This window comes from Phaenicophaeus curvirostris, chromosome 1 (assembly GCF_032191515.1).
Source record: "Phaenicophaeus curvirostris isolate KB17595 chromosome 1, BPBGC_Pcur_1.0, whole genome shotgun sequence".
Lineage (NCBI taxonomy): Eukaryota > Metazoa > Chordata > Aves > Cuculiformes > Cuculidae > Phaenicophaeus > Phaenicophaeus curvirostris.
The window spans coordinates 163,544,009-163,563,600 of NC_091392.1; the positions used below are offsets into that span (position 1 = coordinate 163,544,009).

General features: G+C 37.4%; 1 protein-coding gene across 32 annotated transcripts in view; it reads right to left on the reverse strand.

The window, feature by feature from the left end:
- DLG2 (discs large MAGUK scaffold protein 2) overlaps positions 1-19,592 on the reverse strand; it is a 1,047,701-nt gene that overhangs the window by 192,346 nt on the left and 835,763 nt on the right. For all 32 annotated transcript variants that reach the window (XM_069879637.1, XM_069879628.1, XM_069879594.1 and 29 more), the window contains one exon: positions 10,606-10,708. In XM_069879637.1, the coding sequence (XP_069735738.1) occupies positions 10,606-10,708 (103 nt within the window). The remainder of the gene's footprint in view (positions 1-10,605; positions 10,709-19,592) is intronic.

The window sequence follows — 19,592 nt, forward strand, 5'->3', positions numbered from 1 at the left end:
ACTCTATTGCAAGAGCCAGAACAATGGCACCAGTGGTAAGTGTTGAGTTTTATAGCAAACATTTGTTAACATCTCTTACCATATGACCCATTTTAACAGACAGCATGGTATCAACTCTGGATATTTAACCACACAGAAGACAAGTACCAACCATTCTGTTACTGCTTTTGGACCCAGATTTGGATGGCCTAGAGCTTCCTTATGCCTTGCCTTTCCTATTGAGCATCATTCAAAGAGATAATATTAAACATAATAATAATATTTGCTGAATTGATAAGTACATTGTCTTTAAACCATCTGAATCTGTGCTTCTCCAATAACATCCTAGTACAGTGAATGTTAAAACACTTTTAAGGACATAAATGCACTGCCAGCAGTTTGTGCTCTGAGAAGGATTTAGTAACATCAACAAGGCCAGTACCTTTATTTCCTCTTGTTTACATGGAAGAGAGTACCTATACACATAAATAAATATATATATATATATAATTTTTAAATTATACTTTTTTTTAGACCTTACACTCAAGGGTAACACTTGTAATATTGTTTATCTTCCCAGCAGCCTCAGATTTTCCTATGACTCTCTAAGACACCTAAAATCTTGGTTTTAAATATCACAGAAAAATCTCTAATAGGAGCATGTCCAGAAATTAAATGCAACTTAAAGAGCATAAACTCAGCTTGTTTCATAATAGAAATAATCTGTAACCCTTTTTCAGAAGAACAAATTTATCGGAACTGTTTTCTCTCCCTTACTCCTCCTAAAATGGTTCTGGTTTTGGCCCTTAACTGAAAACATTCTCATTTGAAAAACAGGTCTGTTGTGCTCCTACAATTCTACTCTACTCTCAAGGACAACAACAAAACTTGCAGTTATTCCGTACAATAATTAGCAGTTATATTACTCTCTATACCATCAAAACACAATTACTGGCTAATCCATGATACACTTCTTTGATCCTTGAGGGTGGCTGCCTTGGCTAACAAAGTAATCAGAAGAGAGTTATGCAAAGCCAAGGAGAGAGTTAGTACCCACTGACTGTAAGGATTCTAGTATTCTCTTTCCCAACACCATCACCTGTTCATCACACTTTGCTTTTCAATTCTTGTAACCACAGACTGCATAGTTTTACACTTTTGCTAAATACAACACAAGAATGATAAGAATGTGAACTCTCTTCTGATAGCAAGTACTGGGACAAGGTTACAAACAGCTGGGAAGGATTAATAGCAATCCTTTCTAAAGAAGATACTTACCATACTTTGATTTGTCTTCTGTTATAAAGGGGCTAAATTCCTAAGAGAGATGTGAATTTCAGAGCATTTAGCAGGGTATATTGCATTGTCTTGGGACACAAACCAGACTGTCTCTGCATTACCCTCCAAGCCATATCAGCAGATGACCCTTATTCAGGCCTAGCTTTGAAAATATATATCAGAGGCAGCCAAATGGTTTAGGTGCTGGGGATATCTACACAACATTTTGCACAAACACGCACATACACGTGTAACGCAACGGAGGTTCAAAAGAACAACATTGAAAAACATGAACATACACACACACACAAAAATCCCTTAAAACCACGAATGAAGCACCCAACTGTACAACAGACTTTCAGCACTCACTTCACAAATGAAATCACAGAAAAGTCAGAGTATCATGTTCCGGCAGCTCTCTCCTTGCTCTCCCCTTCGCAGTCAGTCCCTATTGCAACATGCCTGCCTCTGCAAATCAGGAGACGACCAGCAAAATCCCCACTGAGGGTTACTTTGCAAACCAGTTTTCATATAACTTTTGGTTGTGTTGCTACCCAGACTGGTGCAAAGGTAAACTAAGAAGATCAGCTACCCATCCAGATCGCTCCCACTGGTGCTGTCCATGTTTGGCACAAGAGAGAAGGAAGACTCTGGGACGGCACTACAAATGCATGAGAACTCTGTGCTATATACATATATATAAGGGCTATATACATATACATGCAAACTTGTTACATGTCATTAGTAGAATGACAAAGAAAGGTTTTATCAAGTTTTATAACGTTCTGGTGGGATGGACCCCACTATCCACATGGTGAGACCTGCCCTGTTCTATATGGTCTAGTTCCTTTGGAGTAGCAAGATATGCAGCAGCAGCTGGTGACCATGCCATCAGATGACCAGTGTAGACAAACATAAAAGTTCTTGTCTAGAAGGCACATGCCTCAAATACAGGATCTCCCATATGTGGATAGGCTGAGAGTTTGCATTTAGCCTGGAGAACACAAGGCTCCGGCGGGGGGATATTATAGCAACCTTCCAGTAATTAAAGGGAGCCTTCAGGAAAGCTGGGGAGGGGCTCTTTGTCAGGGAGTGCAGGGATAGGACAAGGGGTAATAGTTTTAATCTGAGAGAGGGGAGATTGAAATCAGATATTGCGAAGAAATTCTTTTCATGTGAGGGTGGGGAGGCACTGGAATAGGTTGCTCCACTGGCAGTGGATGATCCATCCCTGGAGGTGTTCAAGGCCAGGCTGGATGAGGCTTTGATCAACCTGACCCAGTGGATTGTGTCTCTGGCCATGGCAGGGGGTTGGAGCTGGGTGATTTTTTAGATACTTCCTGACCCAAACCATTCTATGATTCTTTGATTCTAAACTGAGTCTAAAGTAATCTGGCTGAATTTTAGCATGTTTGTTACACATTTTTTTTTGTTTGTTTAAACCCCATCTAAATTTTGCCTAAATTTTCTTCACAATCCTGTGCTATTTGGTATAAATCACTTAAAAGCAAATATGCAATATGCTAAATGCTAAAACTATTAATTACTACCTCTATTAGTCTCAAATATTTCCCTGGCAAACCCCAAATTGAATTAGAAAATCGCTAGAAAATACTTGTCTAATAACAAACTTTTCAGAACAAGTGACTAATGCCAGTTTTCTAGGTCCTAATTGGTGCAAAAAATATGATTAAAATGAGTTTTAAGAGAAGTGATCATTCACATAATTCAGCAGTACAGCATATCAAGGTATTTCTATTTTGACATTTTACTCTGAGCACCTAGCTTAGAAAATACTAACTATAATATCTTTGAAACCATCTTCAACCTTGAATCCAGGCACAAAAATTACTTATGTACAATAGATACTAAAGTTTTAAAAGAAGTTGGATTCTCATGTTAAAATAAATAGAAATTTTTACATTATAGATAAATGATGTTATGCCTTTAAAAGCTTCTCCACACTGAACTATCATTAATATTTAATTTAGAAAATTCCATTTACTTCAGCTTTCAATTAAGTCTGTAATGTGGCCATTATATGGTAACCCATACAAGTGAGAGAGGTTAAATCAAAGATAATATATATCATCCGTGTGTTCATCTATAATGTAAAAAATTTTCTTACTCAAAAAAATCCTAAGTGGAGGGGTTTCTCTTGGAGCTGGCATGACAGATGACATTTTTTCAATGGTTCTGCAGTTAATAAAGTATTGAGATTGACAGTGAGGTCTAAATCTAATTCTTACTTCTCTTGTCAACTGCCATGTTAACTGTCATGACAAAGAAAGCCATGTAAGAAAGAATGATGTAGAACAAAATCATAGAAAAGGGAAATTTATTGTGGAAGTAGCTCAGGTAGTGAAGACTTTCAAAGGCACTGAACTGAGTTGCTGAGAAGTAGTTTTGTGTCGGGAACAGCATAGTGTGTGATCTGATACTGTAGAAATTCTTACTTATCCTTCACACGCACTTACAATCTGAAAATGTGTGGTGTAATGTGTCTTTCTGTGAAGAAATCTACCGCAGGTATCCCATGCAGCTCTCAAAATCTGGCCTTATGGATGCCAAAGCCAGGTTTCCAATGTCTGTGTGCATGTATGTGTGTGTGTGAGCACACGTAAGTGTCTACTCAATAGTATTTCTGTTCTTCTTGGCAATGACATAGAACCATAGAATAATTGAAGTTGGAAAAGGCCTCTAAGATCATCAAGTCCAACTGTCAGCCGAACAACACCAAGCCTAAACTATGTCCCAAAGTGCCCTTTTTTTTTAGCACCTCCAAGGATGGTGACTACACCACTTCCCTGGGCAGCCTGTTTAATTACCTGCAGTGTCACTTTTTTCCCCCTCCTTTATGTACACTTAGTGTGAGTCTCTTGGTTCAAGTTGCTCAAAGCCTCATCCAACTTGGCCTTGAACACCTCCAGAGATAGGTTGTACACAACTTCTCTGAGCAACCTGTGCCAGTGCCTCACCACCCTCACAGTAAAAAAATTCTTCCTAATATCTAATCTAAATCTCTCCTCTTTCAGCTAGAAAACCATTTCACCTCATCCTATCCCTGCACTCCCTGATAAAAAGCCCTTTCTAACCATGTATATTAACTTCTGACATAACCTGGAACACTCAGGGTCAGTTGAAGTGCCAGAGTTATAGTTTTGAGCACACAAATGTAATTTGATATGATTTCATATATCACATGAAGTTGCATATTGAAGGCACATAATACTGTTAAACATCTTAATTTATACAGAAATCTTGTCTCATTCATTCTTCTCTCCCTAAGCTGTAGGCCACTGTTGGAAACAGGATCTTCAGCAAATGGGACCTTGATCAGATCCAGTTCGGCCATATCAAAACTGTGTTATGTTCTTTAATACACACGCAAGAAATACAACCTTAATCTTTTGCATTCTTTGGCAGTTGGATACAGTGGCTTCCAGATGAAAACCAACTACTGCAATGCAAATTTATCCAAGTAAGCAAGCTACATAGATTTTCAACATCTGGGAAAAGGGGCCTTTAAGGTGAACGTTCACGTTTCGAAGTTTAGAAGTGAAATCGACAAAGATGAATAAACATAATTATTTAGTCTTCCCAGGTGTTTTGTATCTACCTTATTTCTGCAGAATATGGAAAGGTTAAATTGAATAAGAAATACATCTGACTGTGGTACCAAAATAGGGGACAAGTGTTTGTGTTTTGAGGCAAGAACAGAGAGTGAAATGGGGAAAGAGCTAAAAAATATCCATGACTGCTCAGGGAGAGACCTGTAAAAGCAAAAATCCCTGGATTTTTATGCCGATATTTTAAAAAGAATAGATTTCATGCCATATAAGACAAGGAATATGCTTTCATGAAGACTGATGCAGGTCATGAAAGTTGGGCCTATTACAATGCAGTATGTGAGTCTCCTGGATTCAGGAACAACAGAACTGAAAAGTGAATTTATTACCTTAGCTGCCATGAGATGTTGTAACTGGAGGTGCAACTCTCCAATAATTTCCTTAGCTAATGTTTGTGAAGATAGTCCCTATCACAGTTTCTCTCCATCTGATGCTCTTTCTCTAACTAAACCCACCTACTTGCTGCTCAGCCAGCACAGAGTCGCTGAGCAAGCAGCTAACAGCTAATTCAAAAGGTGATAAAGCAGAAATTCTCTCACTGTAGCAACTTTTTGACCTCTTCATTGTTGGCTCATCTAATCAAACTCTAATCAATGAATGGTTTCCCTATATGCAAGCTGTTAAGAAAGCAAGTTAATTGGCTTGCTTGAAAGATTTAAAGCACATGAAAGTTTGGTGTGGTTTAACACTTTTCCAGGGGATGTTGTGAAGGAATAGCTGCAGAGGCACTGCAATGCAGCATAAGGCAGCTCGCAGACCACTGGCAATGAATATTTTGCAAAAATCTTAGGACTGAGTTCTGCCTTTTCACATTGCCATGATGGGAAGGAACATCAGCATTTGAGATTAAAATGTGCAATAAAGCTTTTCAGAAGCTTCATGAGGAGTCTGGAATTCTGTCTATCCCCCTTCCCACCCTCCAAACTGTGACTTTCAGGACAAAGTGTCACTATTTCAACCAATGTTCATTTTCCTCTGAAAATGTAATTCAGTTTCACTGACAATTTTTTTTTTCTTACCTCCTTCCATATTGGGCTGTAATTCACTATTGTTGCCATTAAAATCAAAATATATCCTGCATAAGTGTTAAAGTGTTGAACTGTTTCCCATGTGGCATTCTGATTTTAATTCATAGAATAGTAGAATCATAGAATGGTTTGGGATGGATGGGACCTTAAAGCCCATCCAGTTCCAACGCCTCTGCCATGGGCAGGGACACCTTCCAGAGGATCAGGTTGCTCAAATCCTCATCCTACCTGGTCTTGAACACCTGCAGGGATGGGGCACCCATTACTTCTCTGTGTAATCTATTCCAGTGCCTCACCAAGCTCACTGGAAAAAATTTCTTCTGTATATCTCATCTAAAACTCCCCTATTTCAGCTTAATTTCTAATTAGTATGTTTTAATAGGTACACACTTTACCACCCTAAGATTGTTTTCCAGGCTCAGGCTTTTATTCTGCTGGAGAGAAGGCCCTACACACTAGCTCCATATTTTTAGCATGTTTCAAAGGAGATCTGAATGTTGCTAAGCTGAGAGGAGAGTTAAAATGCTTCCAAGAATGTTGAAAATAAAAATGTTAAAACCAAAACTATAAGTGATAGGTTCTTCTAATTTTGTTTTAAGTAGCTTTTGGTCTTTAAATTCTCTTTAACTTCATTTCAATTATGTGCAGAAGATATGAGCTGCACATGAATGCTAGAAGATGTGTTTGTGAAGCCTGAGGTATGACGTGCATAAACTTCCATATGAACCTAATCCACAATAATTATTTGAGATGAAGATCACAGAATTGGAATCATATCATAGAATGATGTGAGTCAGAAGGGACCTTAAATATCTTCCAGTTCCAACACCCCTGCCATGGGCAGGGACACCTTCCACTAGATTCAATTGCTAAAGCAACATCCAACCTGATCTTCAACGCTTCCTGGTCTTCCATGACTTCCTTCCCTGGGTGCCAGTTCCAGTGCCTCACCAACTTCACAGGAAAAAAAAAATTTTCCTAATATCTGATCTAAATCTGCCCCCTTTCAACTTAAAACCATTACACCTTGTCCTATCCCTGCACTCCATGATAAAGAGACCCTCCCTAGCTTTCTTGTAGTTCCCCTTTACATACTGGAAGGCTGCTATAATGACAAGAAAATGTCTAAAATTGCTCTATTTACACAGTGCATGTATAAATCAGATACAGTACACAGGTTTTCCGTTTTTAAGGTAAAAGTCAGGACTGACTCAAAAAGCCCAGAGTTCTGGCCACTGTTCCTACAGCTCTCAATGTACACTCTCAGTGTTGAGCTCTGATGTTTTAATCTCTGCAATTTGTTTTCGTTTTGCTCCTAATAATCTTTCCACATTTTTATTCACAGAATTTGCAATTCTGCTTGGCCTTTCTTACATCTTTTTTCTCATCTATTTGTCAGAAAGATTAGGGAAATAAAGATGGTGAGTGTACATGAAAAAAACAGGGACTGAAGAACAGAAAAGGTAAGGAATTATTCTCCATTTTCATACTATCCCTTGTGTTTCTATTCAGCTCCTTCTCATGAAATCAGTGCTTGTATCTTCCATTCTGCCTTTGTTCATCTTATCTGTGCTCTTTTAAAGAATTTTCTCCTGCTTCCAAGATCACTTTAATCTGAGGGACAGGCAGTGTGGTTCAGATAAGCACCATTGCCAATCACAAGTCTGACAGCATTCGAAAAAATATCGTGATGCTGTTCTATTTTATCTGATCTCATCTCTGCATTTGTTTGTTACAGACAGGAGGAGAAAACAGCATGCCATAATAAAGAGGAAAAGTTATTCAAGGTGATGGAAAGCACTAGATTATATTTGCAGGAGTTATCATTCTCTTGAGATTTGCTGCCAAGATGATACACATATGAGGGGGTCATATGAGGCTCAGATGAACTTTTGATTATTTGAAACAAGGAAAGGGAAATATAAACTTTGAAAGCTGCTTCTATAGTAGTCACCTCATTTTCTTCCCACAGCAAAGCATATTATTATTTTTCTGAGACTCTATATTATTGCCAAGATAAATGTGTCATAAGGTTTTCTCTACCGCATAAAAACTAAATTATTGGAACATAAATTTTTCTACTAACAATTTTAATTGCTAATCATCAGCTGGCTTATAGTATTGACAAGTACTTATACCATCATCACTTAATACTTGAAATGCCAATAGCTACAGATTTCAGTGAATCTTTGCAATGTCTAAAGGCTTAATAAGCTGGAAAAGATTTAAAAAAAGGTATTGTTAACATTTGCAGTGGCTCTTGGATCTCCCCCAAACAGTGAAACTGTAGTAGTAATTCAGACCTTCTGGTATGAAAATAGAAAAATCAAGCTACAAGCCTACTTTGCTTATACCCTTTACCATCTTTGGAAGCAATTTAATGCAAGGAGGCCCTGGAGAAAGCACTGTTGTACAGTTTTAAGGCTATATTTTATGATGCGGTTCCAATACATGCAAGATAAGATATGGCAAATAAGATGTATATCAGGTATAAATTACATAGAAAGGACAAAAATTGTTGCGCAGGGTCATTAGAATAAGTTAAATATTTATGTCAATACAGTGTTTGTCTTTCTGCATGACCTGTAAATCTTTAAGTAATTCTCTGGGAAGGTTATTTAAACACTGTTTTAAACCTGTTTCTTCTTTCTTTGTTGTTAGGGAAATTCATATTGATATACATTCATCTATACTCATTCATTTCATATCTATATTTATACAGTTTGCATTAACCAGCATCTCAGATTAAAATTAAATACTTCAGCCACAGGACAACACGTGATGGAAAACTAATGAATGCTCTCAGTACGTTAACAAATTCAGTCATTTCCTTTAAAAAGTCTAAATTTGGGGTCCTGTTCTTCACCAGCTACAGTCTCTTCAACGTGTTTTGGACAACTTGGGTGAAATGGAAACTATCTGTGCTTCACTAACAGCAAGTCATGCAGCAGGGACTAATCTGCCCTCAACAGGATTTTGAGTGAATGCTGCAACATTATCAGAAAAGTAGACTGAATATATAATATAATAATTGTTGAATTGTATTAGCATCATTTGAATTGCATGTTCACAAAAACTGAATTAGATATATTGCACCGCTGGTAAAATACAGGGGAAAAGTATGTCAACTAAAAGTTCAAATATAATAGGAAAAATCTGTCAAGTGATGTATTTTTCTGTGTATTAACAATGGCATAGAATGAGTTTGAAATGCCAGTGATTGCTACAAGTACTCAGACACCATGGTGATAATTGCAGTATGAAATCACCAGACCGCAAACAGGACTGCTGGAACTAATGAGAACATCACTTTATTCAGAATCCAGTGCAGAGAGCTGTCTGTAATGGAATTGCTTTTCAATACTTTTTCTTTCAAATAACTCTGATTATTACTTATGGATTTTTCTATTAATATTTTCCATTTATTTAGCTAAAGGTAGACACACACAATTTCATTTGCTCTCATCTGCACATTTCTTAATATGCCCTAATTTATTCTGCTTGGTGACTCAAGTGCAGATAAACCAGTGAAAGGATTAATGATATCAGGTCTGAAATAACAATCGCAGGTTTGACTAAAATACCAGCTGTTTTTCCCTTTGTGTACTATTATCAGGATTCAGAGAAATGAAAGAAGGCATCATGCTGGGTAAACTCCAGCAGTGCTAACTCATCTCCCTAGTGTCTCTGAAAAAGCTAGTTATTAGAGCTATACTATTTCACCCAAGAACCACATGTGCACTAGGCTGGGCTCAACCAGGCAGAATCAACAACTTGTTTAGACAGGTCATAGCAGGACTTATGAATTGAGCTAGAATTGTTTACTGAAAACTGATAAAATGGTGCCAGCAAGTCTTTACAGACACCTATCATTGCTGAATTCACCTAGAAAGATGGAAAACCATCTTTAGTTCCTGTCAGAAAGTAATATTCCTTCCATTAATTACTTGAGAGCCTCAGATAGTTGTTTGAGTCGTAGCTTATGGACAACAAGGACTTCTGTCACTTAACTCTTGACTCACAAGAGCGATCAATGCCTACTTCTTCCCAGTGAATCCAGCTTAAATCCTAGAGAGCTAAATTAAATTCGACTCCAAAAGCTAGATGACACACATTCCACCCTAAATGTCTCCTGTTTTGCTGAATTTCCTGTCGATGCATTTATGTAGAAAGTTGCCATTCTTTCTAGTAAGTACTTGTTATCTGGGGCTATTTGCCCTGGAGGTACAAGGACACCATAATTCAAAATAATAACAGGAGGCTCTATGCATTTGGCAGGAAGCACTTATCTTTACTTAATTCTGATTGGATTGTCTGAAGCATCTTCAGATCTTCCTGGCATTTCTCTCCCCTATTAAGCTATCTTTTGCATTATCTCCAGAAGGAGAATAGAAAAGAATGTAGATTAAACAATAATGAAAATAAAATGATTAACAGAGTGTTGATTACTCTCTTATTATATGCACATTTAAAATTAGTTCTTATAGTTACATAAAATACTCTAAAAGCGGAGTCCATGTTATAAATACAGCCACTTCCTTGGGATAGAATTGCCACTTGAATTTTCATTCCAGATGACTTCTGATGATAGCTGGGAAAAGCACTATCTACAGCAGCCTCATCCTGTTAAATGGGTGGCTTTAAGGCACTTATCTTTTACCATATGTCTTTATGTCTATGATTTTACTTACCCTCTGGCTGGTATTGTGCTATGATTGTTACCGTCTGCCCTGCTCCTTTTAGTGCGGCTGCAGCTTGCTCATGGGTAGCACCTCGAAGGTCAATTCCGTTCACCTACAAAAGGAATGCAAATAACAACAGATCTGGGTAGTTTAACACTAGACAGAAAGACACAGGTGGTTTTTTATCTGATGGATGTAAAGGTCAGGTTGCTCAGATAAAAAAAAATGGAAGTACAAAATCAAGAAGGCTGAGAGAATGATACTGGTAACCGGTCATGAGGATCTGCACTACTGCTGCACACCGTAGTTTATGCATGCTTATCTATGCATATTCTCTGACCAATGCTTTTTTTGGGTTCATGGTCCACTGAGTTTACATTTTTGATAATCCCTTCATCAGTCAATTTAATATAATATATAAGTTTTACAAGATAAATTTTCTTTGGTGCTGAAAGTCACTGTAGCAGGCTTCAGGCAAGGAAACTGCTCCTTCAGCCAGACTCTGTGAGCCCAGTCTGTAGCAGCAGGAAATCTGGAGATACATAGAGCACCTCTAAAAAAAACCTGCTGGCTGGAGATCTTCCAGACCGGAAACTCCATCCAACATCTTCTCATTCAACCCCTCCTCCTGCTGCCTAGAAATATCTCTGTATGTTACATATGGCAGCAATACACTATCAGATACAGCTTTGCAACCTCTGCCTGTTTGACACCGATAGATCTCTCCATGGGGTTCCTCTGACTTAGTGATCATTATTTTGTTGCATAAGCAGTAGAACAGAGCATATCAAAGTAGGGAACCCACACCTAACATTTGTGGGCAGAGAACTTAAACAGAGAACTTGGTTTTTATCTGTGCATTTGTCCCTTTCAATATCTGGTATGATGCACATCTGCAGAATAAAATCAAACAATCATTGCCAAATAGGTATGTAGAGGTCTGTCTGTGTGCTATTTTGCTCACCAGAGCCTAACAGGGTTTTACTGCAGAGTAATATGTGTTCATTTTACAAAGGACTTACAAGATTGCCTGACTTTCTAAAGAACAAAAGGAATAGAAGCTAACATGATTTCTGGGTATCATTTTCCAATATTTAAAAGCAAACGTTATCGAGTTCCAAACTTTCTAGTTGAAAAAGCATGTGCATGTAGCAACATTTTATCTTCGTAAAAGACACCTTTAATTTACACATTTTAATCAAATTCTTACCCTCAGGCCAAAATCAAGAAGAGTTTCTGAAAGCGTGACACAAATAAGACTCTGTCTTGCCTCTTCCTTCAAAACAATGCCTTAATTATAACAATTGGTGATATTCTTCCCTGACATGATTACATTGCAAATTGTTATATCTGATTTCAATTACTGCTTTCAATTAAGTTAATGTTTAAGTTAAGAATAATCAGTAAAAGAAACAAAAATGCTAGAAAAAGTTGCAAGAGTGTGCAGGACATTTTAATATATACCAAAAGTATTTTTTGTTTCCTATTAAATGGGTTGGCTTCCTTTAAGAAGTATTACACAATAAGCAAAGTATCACTGCTGTTCTGTGCTTGACTGCACAATCCTGATGCCCTGGCCCAGAATGAACTTGAATGCACAATTTCGGATGCCTAACTCCAAAATGAATTTGACATAATGGAAATAAGAAGAGCCTCCAGCTTCTGTAGAAGTCTGTCTCTTCTACATGCTGTGGAAAAAAGCAGTTAGAAAGCTTATAAACAAAGAGAAGTGTCGCAATGGAAGATTACAATTTAAAACTAAAGAAAAAACTAAACTGAGATGGAAAAAGAGATGCAACTATAGATCACTTGAAGTTACTTGTGATCCACTTCATTAAATACAGAATCATAATCTAAATGAAAAATGAAATTTATATTTGGGATACATCAAACTCTTCTAAAATTGGAAGAGCTATATTCCTTTTACAATATTTGAATAGCCTGTGTTATTACAGATTGGTTCAATTCTGAACAACGCCATTTACTACAGGCTGCTTGTCTTCTGTTAGAATGCTTAAGCATGACTCATATGTAGGTCATTCAAACAGAGGTTAGCAGAATAGTCTATTTTATTTAGCCATTTATTTCTTTAAGCCACCTTATTTTGTGTTTGTACAGTGATTAAATTAACACCTGGAATGTCTTGTTGAATTGGAAAGGAAAGGAAAAAACATATCCCTCCACTGGGGAGGAAACAAAGATTTTATTTTCATTTCTTCTTTGAACTGTCACTGACATAGCACAATGTTTTTATACAGTAAATTAAATGGTGAAGGGATGGTACCTTTTTACCATGGAACAAAAAATAGAGCAGATTTTTCAAGTTGTGGGTGAATTCTTCTATTTGTTGAACTCTTAAAATAAGAACTTTTCTAAGCAAACAAAAGTCTGAATAAAGTCGACAGCCAGAATTGCCATCAAGAGAAGGTACGAACAGCCTTATTTGTATGTCTTAATTTCACATATCCACTGAAGAAATCTCAAGCACATTAACAATAGAGCCACTTCCTCCAGCAGTCCTGCTTAGTCATTGGAAGTGGAATATCCAGCATCAACCCTTAGGTGATGGACATTGGAAAAGCACATATTAAGCATGACCTGCCCTGGACATATCCAGAGAAGACTTTCGTCATGAGTGGGTGGCAGAAATCATTCTAAGCAGTGACCCACACAACTCTGACAACTGATACAACCCAGAGAAAAATGCAAGAATCTAAGAAACTCATGTGTTATTGCCAAAGCATGGCCCTTGAGCAGCAACATTTTTCATCTCAGGCTGTGTTTTGCAAAGCAAAGCCTGCATATCCAGCTTGAGGCTGAAGCTCAGCAAAGCCTCACAGCAGGATAGAGCAGGGAGCGGAGCATGGTCGGCGCCATGGTCAGCTCTGGGAACCCTGGCACTTCAGGAGGAAAATGGCTATCTGGGAGTTTTTGCCTTACTAGTGAAGAGACACTTTAGAAATAGAAAGAAGACATGCACAGGGGAAAATGTCTTTGCTTTCCAGCTTGGCTTCTTTGAAATTTTTACTCTTACTTTATTGCTTTTCTCTTGCTTTTCTCAATTCTTCTATTCTTTTCTGCACCTTCTGTGCTTTCTTTGGATCAGTCAAAGCTTCTTCATTCAGCACATATAAGCACAGTGGCTACCTCAGCCTGAACTCTACTGAAAACATAATATTGTGTCACATCTGTTGTTCTCCATGCCCAGCATAGTCCTCTCTTTTTTTGGGCCAGTGATTCCAATGACCTTTTCAATTTTCCTTGTCTTGCTACCTTAGAGTTATAACTTTTGCCTCTAGTAAGCTGGTCTTTATGCTCTGATGAGCTTGGTGTTCTAGAGGCAAATTCTTTTTTTTCTGGAAAACAAGAACCACTGAAGGGGTGCAAGCTATATAATTTAGTGTGTTTTTTTCTGCCAGGAAGGTTAAGAAGGCAGCTGAACCAGCTGAAAGAGGTATCAAAGCACTACATCTTTGAAGTAGGAAGAAAATTAATATTGTGTTATTGAAGAAGTGTCTAGCACATACTGCCTTTTACAGCAGGAATCAACAAGCTTGATGACTCACCAGACCATATGAATCATTCAAAATGGTACCTGTTACTGTTAAGCCTATAACCACTGTCAAATACTTATTTTTTAATCCCAACTGTACAGAATTTCTTCTAATAAAAGATCTGTTTCTCATGTGATTGTAGCTTTTGTGAATGATGCCAGACTGGCAGACTTTGAGACTGAAATAATTTCATTGAAGAGTTCACTGCAGTGATAGCTTAAGAGCTATTTCACATGACTTCCATCAGATTTCCTCAAAGATGTTTTAAACTGGTTTTAAAATAAATGATAGCTTTCGGAAAGGACACATAGGCTCACTGGAGCCTGAATGGACATGAAACTTATTTCATTCAGGTCACTAAATAGCTACCAGCTAGTTCCATTACCAACCTGGTCTGGATGTGATCCAGCAACTGTGAGGTAATCAATGGTATTTTGTCTCATTGTTAAAGTCTAGGCAGAGGCACACATACAGTCTTTTCATATTAAGATATCTGGTATTACCAATGAAAATTGTCATATATGACTACTGTTCTAGTCAATAACACAGACCAATGTTTATAAACTAATATATAAATACAAATACAAATATTGCTTTTCTTTAATTTTATATATGAAACACTCATCCATCAAATACAATACTTAGTAAGTAAAAGTATTCTTTTCTGTTAAAATGGAGAGTTAGTTCATCATCAGCTCTTAACTCAAAAATACTACCTGGTTTTTTACCTTCCCTCCTCATGTGTGGTCATTCAAACACTTTTATATTTCTTCCCCCACTAATCTCATGTATCTTACTACTGTGACATCTTTTCAAGCCTTCACATATTCCCTCACCTTAGCAGTTCCTACTGCCTTCCTACTTCAAACTGATAAAACACCAAACTCTCCCTCCTCCCTTCTACAGCTTTTAATTTACACATAACTGTTAGTTCCATTCACTTTCCTGCCTTTCTGAAACAATCCTCTTTCCCTCTATTTTCAGCATGTGGATTTCCCTGTTTCTTGCTCTCTTCCTGGGTAATTTAGGCATTCCCCTATTAGTAGCATTTATTCCCCATTAAATTTATTAGCATTTATTGTAAACTTTGGTTTCCATACGGACTTTAAAAGTCTTTTCCCTTCCAGTCTGTGGATATAACTAAACTGCCATTGATTAGTTTTGCTCATAATGCTGCAGGATTCTCAATTCACATGTGAATTTTGAAGGATGGTATAAGCAGAAATAATTATTGCAACTCTTCTGCTTCAGAAATGAAGTAACAGTTTCTGTTTCAATAAGAGTTTTATGACTCAAAGGCGATAAGAACTTAATTCCATCTGAAGCCAATAAGAAACAAGTACTCAGGAACTGAAATGAAAAGCTATAACAGTTTTAGAGACTGTTTAGATACAGAAGGGCATCAATGATTTGTTTGACCCCAATAACTGAGGTAGTGGTAAATTCGAAAACTGAAATCCTTGCCTTGATGTCTACTTGGTGGTTTTTTCCATATTTCCATGAACACAGAATATGGCAATATGTGGCCTGTGAGAGGTGAGGTGGCAATTGGCTTGTGTCATGGCAACTCTGTACAGATTTTGATCCAGTGACAATAGGCAATAGATCGATGGTTGAATGATAGCTTGGGTAACTGGAATCTTCGGTTCTAGAGGAATGAATTGTTCAGTGCTCATGTTTTTATATATAAACTGCCTGAATCACAACATTTGTAGTTTATCTGTGGCTCTGTAGATTAGGACTATGTGACACAGACACTTTGAAGAGATGATGTTCCATATTCTCAAATAAAATATGTTTTCGAACACCAATGAAATAGCCTTTTGCATTCTGCAAGTGTTTTTGCTTTTGTTATTGTCCTGGTGGCTTACTTGTTCTGAAAAAGGGCATATCTATCTTTTTTTCTTTTTTTCTTTTTCAAAAGGATCTCCAAGTGGTCCTCCAACAAATTACTGCAGATCTCTCTCAAATATTCTGTTTAATGAATTGTTGATTTCTATTATTTTGTAGCTCATGCTATATGATAATTTTTTTAATCTCTCAGGAACTCAAATCTTACTGAGTTTTTGAGGTCTAATGATGCCTGCAGTCCAGTCTGGTTAATTACAAGGCAAAAGTCCAGCCTGGGGCAGATCTCTGAATGATTGAAGGTCAGGGATGCAGCTGTTTTGTCCAGTGGTGCCAGTCTGGCTTTCAAATATATGTTTTCAGTTTTCTGTCATTGCTAGCTGACAGCAAGGCTACACTGAGTGTTGTGAAACTCATTCTAAATCTGCAGTATCAGATGTGACATGATTCTGTCTGACAGTCTCAAAACAAAATCTACTAAGTCAGAATGTTTCAACTGAATGTGAACGCCTTCTTAAACTATTAGGAGCTGAAGAGCAAGCTATCTGGCATCAGATCATTTCTTCTCATTGAGACAATTGTAAAATGAGTGTTTTAGAGGTAACTGATGATTTCATCACAGCAAAAATACACAGCCTCAAGTCTAAGAAAATTTACTAGCTCTACATGACACATAACTGACAGGCCTTATAACTAACATTGCTTAGCAAAAAGAGACATACCTTACTCATAAGAATCACTAGTATAATTTATTAGGTTCCGATCGTGTGCTTGGAAATCTTAGAGTTAATTTAGGAAACAGTTACTACATCAAGGCAATTGCAAAATATGTTATAGATTGCAAAAAAGTGGGGGCAGAGGGAGAGAGAGAGAGAAATCCATCTAGAAGGTGGAGTCCTACATTAATAAATTAAAAAAATACATAGTATTCCAGCATACGCAGGTGGTAAATTTTTCTCTAGAAGGTCCATTAAGCTTGTATTTTAGAAAGTCATCTATTTTGTTTTGAAGTCCCAAAGTGACAAGTCTATGAGCTTGCATGGCAATATAACCCAGTTACCCTGACAACAAAACAAGCACATCCTGTTTCGAGGCTAAATATGTCTAAGTTTAACTTCCAGCCATCAGAACATGTATATTTATCAAAAACACTGAAAACCAGTTTGCTACTAGCTCTCTTCTCCAAGGGTATTTCCAGATGGTAGTGTTTACATTGACATAGTTCACACTTCATTAGAGTGAACTTTTATGGTCAAGGAGGGTCCTAGGGCTTTCCTAACACAGGTTCCACACTCCATGGCTTCATGAGGGAAAAAAGATTTTTCTTTACAAATAAGCTGTTTCTTTAAAAATATAAGAGTGAGGATTTTTAAAAAGCATAAATTTGCATTTGTGCCGTGCTTCTGTTCATTAGGCGTCAGGTTGCCTAGAGTACCTTTAAAAGTCTCCTCTTGTTGTACAGGGAGGTTATGTGAGTGTTTCTGTTTTGTCATATGAAATGTTTTTTGGTTCATCAGCAAGTACTGAACATATGTCTGCATGCATTGTAAAAGGTTAAATGAAGTTTATCTGGAAAGTGGAGCACTGTGATGATCTCATACATATTCAAATTAGTTGAGTATTCTCAAAGATCTACTGCTGTTTCTAATTCACCCTAAAATTCCATAACTTCCCAATGTTGTTGTCAATGTCCGAGCTTGCATTAACCCACTGTTTGCCCCAGATCTTCCCATTAGAACTTAACATGACAGCATCTTTGCTATTCTTCGTTTTTCTTGAGTTTTGTGGGTCTTGTGACCTTCCACTGTATGAAGATGTTGGTAGGCAGCTTACAGGGGCAGCAAGTTTGTCATAAAATTACATCTATTGCTTCTTGTCCAGCCCTGTGTCTGTTGCCATTTCAGGAATGAAATCACACTTGACGCTATTATTCAAAAATTCATAGAGACTGCTATTCCACTTTCTATTGTATTCTAAGTATATTAAATAGATTATTTCTTCTAAAATTTTCATTGAAAATTGGGCAAGCTGCCCAATATTCCTTGAATTCTTGAAGAAAATTCTGAATTGTCTGTTTTGAATAGTTCCTTAAGTAGTTGATGGTGAATTTCAGCTGGTTCTTAAACACCTTATTTGTCTTCTAACCTGCTTTTCACCTTTGTCCAGTTTAAAGACTGATCTCTCTGTTTCTTCATAACTGCCCTAACTGGTTGACCAGTGTTCCTTTTTTAAAGAAAGCAGGAGCAAATAATGCATTTAACATTTGAACTCTCGGTCTCACTTTTATGTAGTCTTCATTCCAGCTGTTTAGGAAAATAATGTATTCCTTGTTTCTCTGTTCTTATAAAATATTTTCTTGTTTCCTTATGTCTTCTCTCTGGTGACCAATGATAGGACCCAAAGGAATGGCAGGAAGATGTAGCAGAGGAGTTTTAGATTGGGTATTAGGATATGGTTCTTCACTCAGAGGGTGGTGGAGCACTGGTACAGGCTCCCCAGGGAAGTAGTCACGTTGCCATGCTTCATAATATTCAAGAAGCATTTAGACAATGCCCTCAGACATGTAGTATGAATTTAGGGATTGTCCTGTGCTGGGAGAGGAGTTGGACTCGATGATCTGTGGGTCCCTTCCAAATCAGGACATGCCATGATTCCATGATTCCTTCTTAGTCCTTGTTAGTTACAGCCTATTTTGCATCTTGTCCTTCTGACTTTGTCCCCAAATTTTACCTATGATTTATAATTTTTTAGGACTTAGGTTTTTAGAACGACAGTAACTGGATTTAGCTTCCATTTTTTTCAGTGTTGATTACTAGGGTTTTATATCATCCACAGTCTCTCAAGAACTGAGGTTTATTTCTTAATATGCTTGCTGGTATTGCTTTATTCACTGAGCTCTTAATATTTTTTCTTAAAATAACAGTTACCACATCTGACTTAATTGGTTTTTTTAAAAATTGTTCCCTGAGGGATTTTCCACATCAGCTGTGAATGCACAGCAGATTGGTTTTGAAGTTCATGTTACTTTTCTTCTGAATTTCCTTATTCTCTTCCAGCACAAAATTATAGACTTTGCTGCTACACTCTATGGTCACTCAAGGACACATTGTGTTTTATTCTCCCACTTTTAGGCTGTTCTTCTCTTCTGCTCAGAATAATATCTGGATTTTTCAATTTATGCTTGCTTTTGACATATTTTCCACCTAAAGGATTCATGAATATTTGGTCATTTTGGATGGTATCTATTTCTATAAAAAGACAACTTGACAAATTCTGTATAATTCATGAAAAAGAATATACACTTTTATAGCACAATGCTCATCTGATCTGTGTACAAGGTCTACATTAGGGCAAGGTAAATTGTCATAGAATTATAGAATGTCCTTATTTGGAAAGGAAATATAAGGCTTATCCTGTCCCTGCATAGGACAACCTCACCATTCACTCTATGTGTCTGAGGGCATTGTCCAAATGCTTCTTGAATGTTGTCAGGCTTGGAGCCATGAGTCTTACCCTGGGGAGCCTGTTCTAGTGCTCCACCATCCTCTGGATGAAGAACCTAAACCTCCCCTGGCACATCTTCCTGCCATTCCC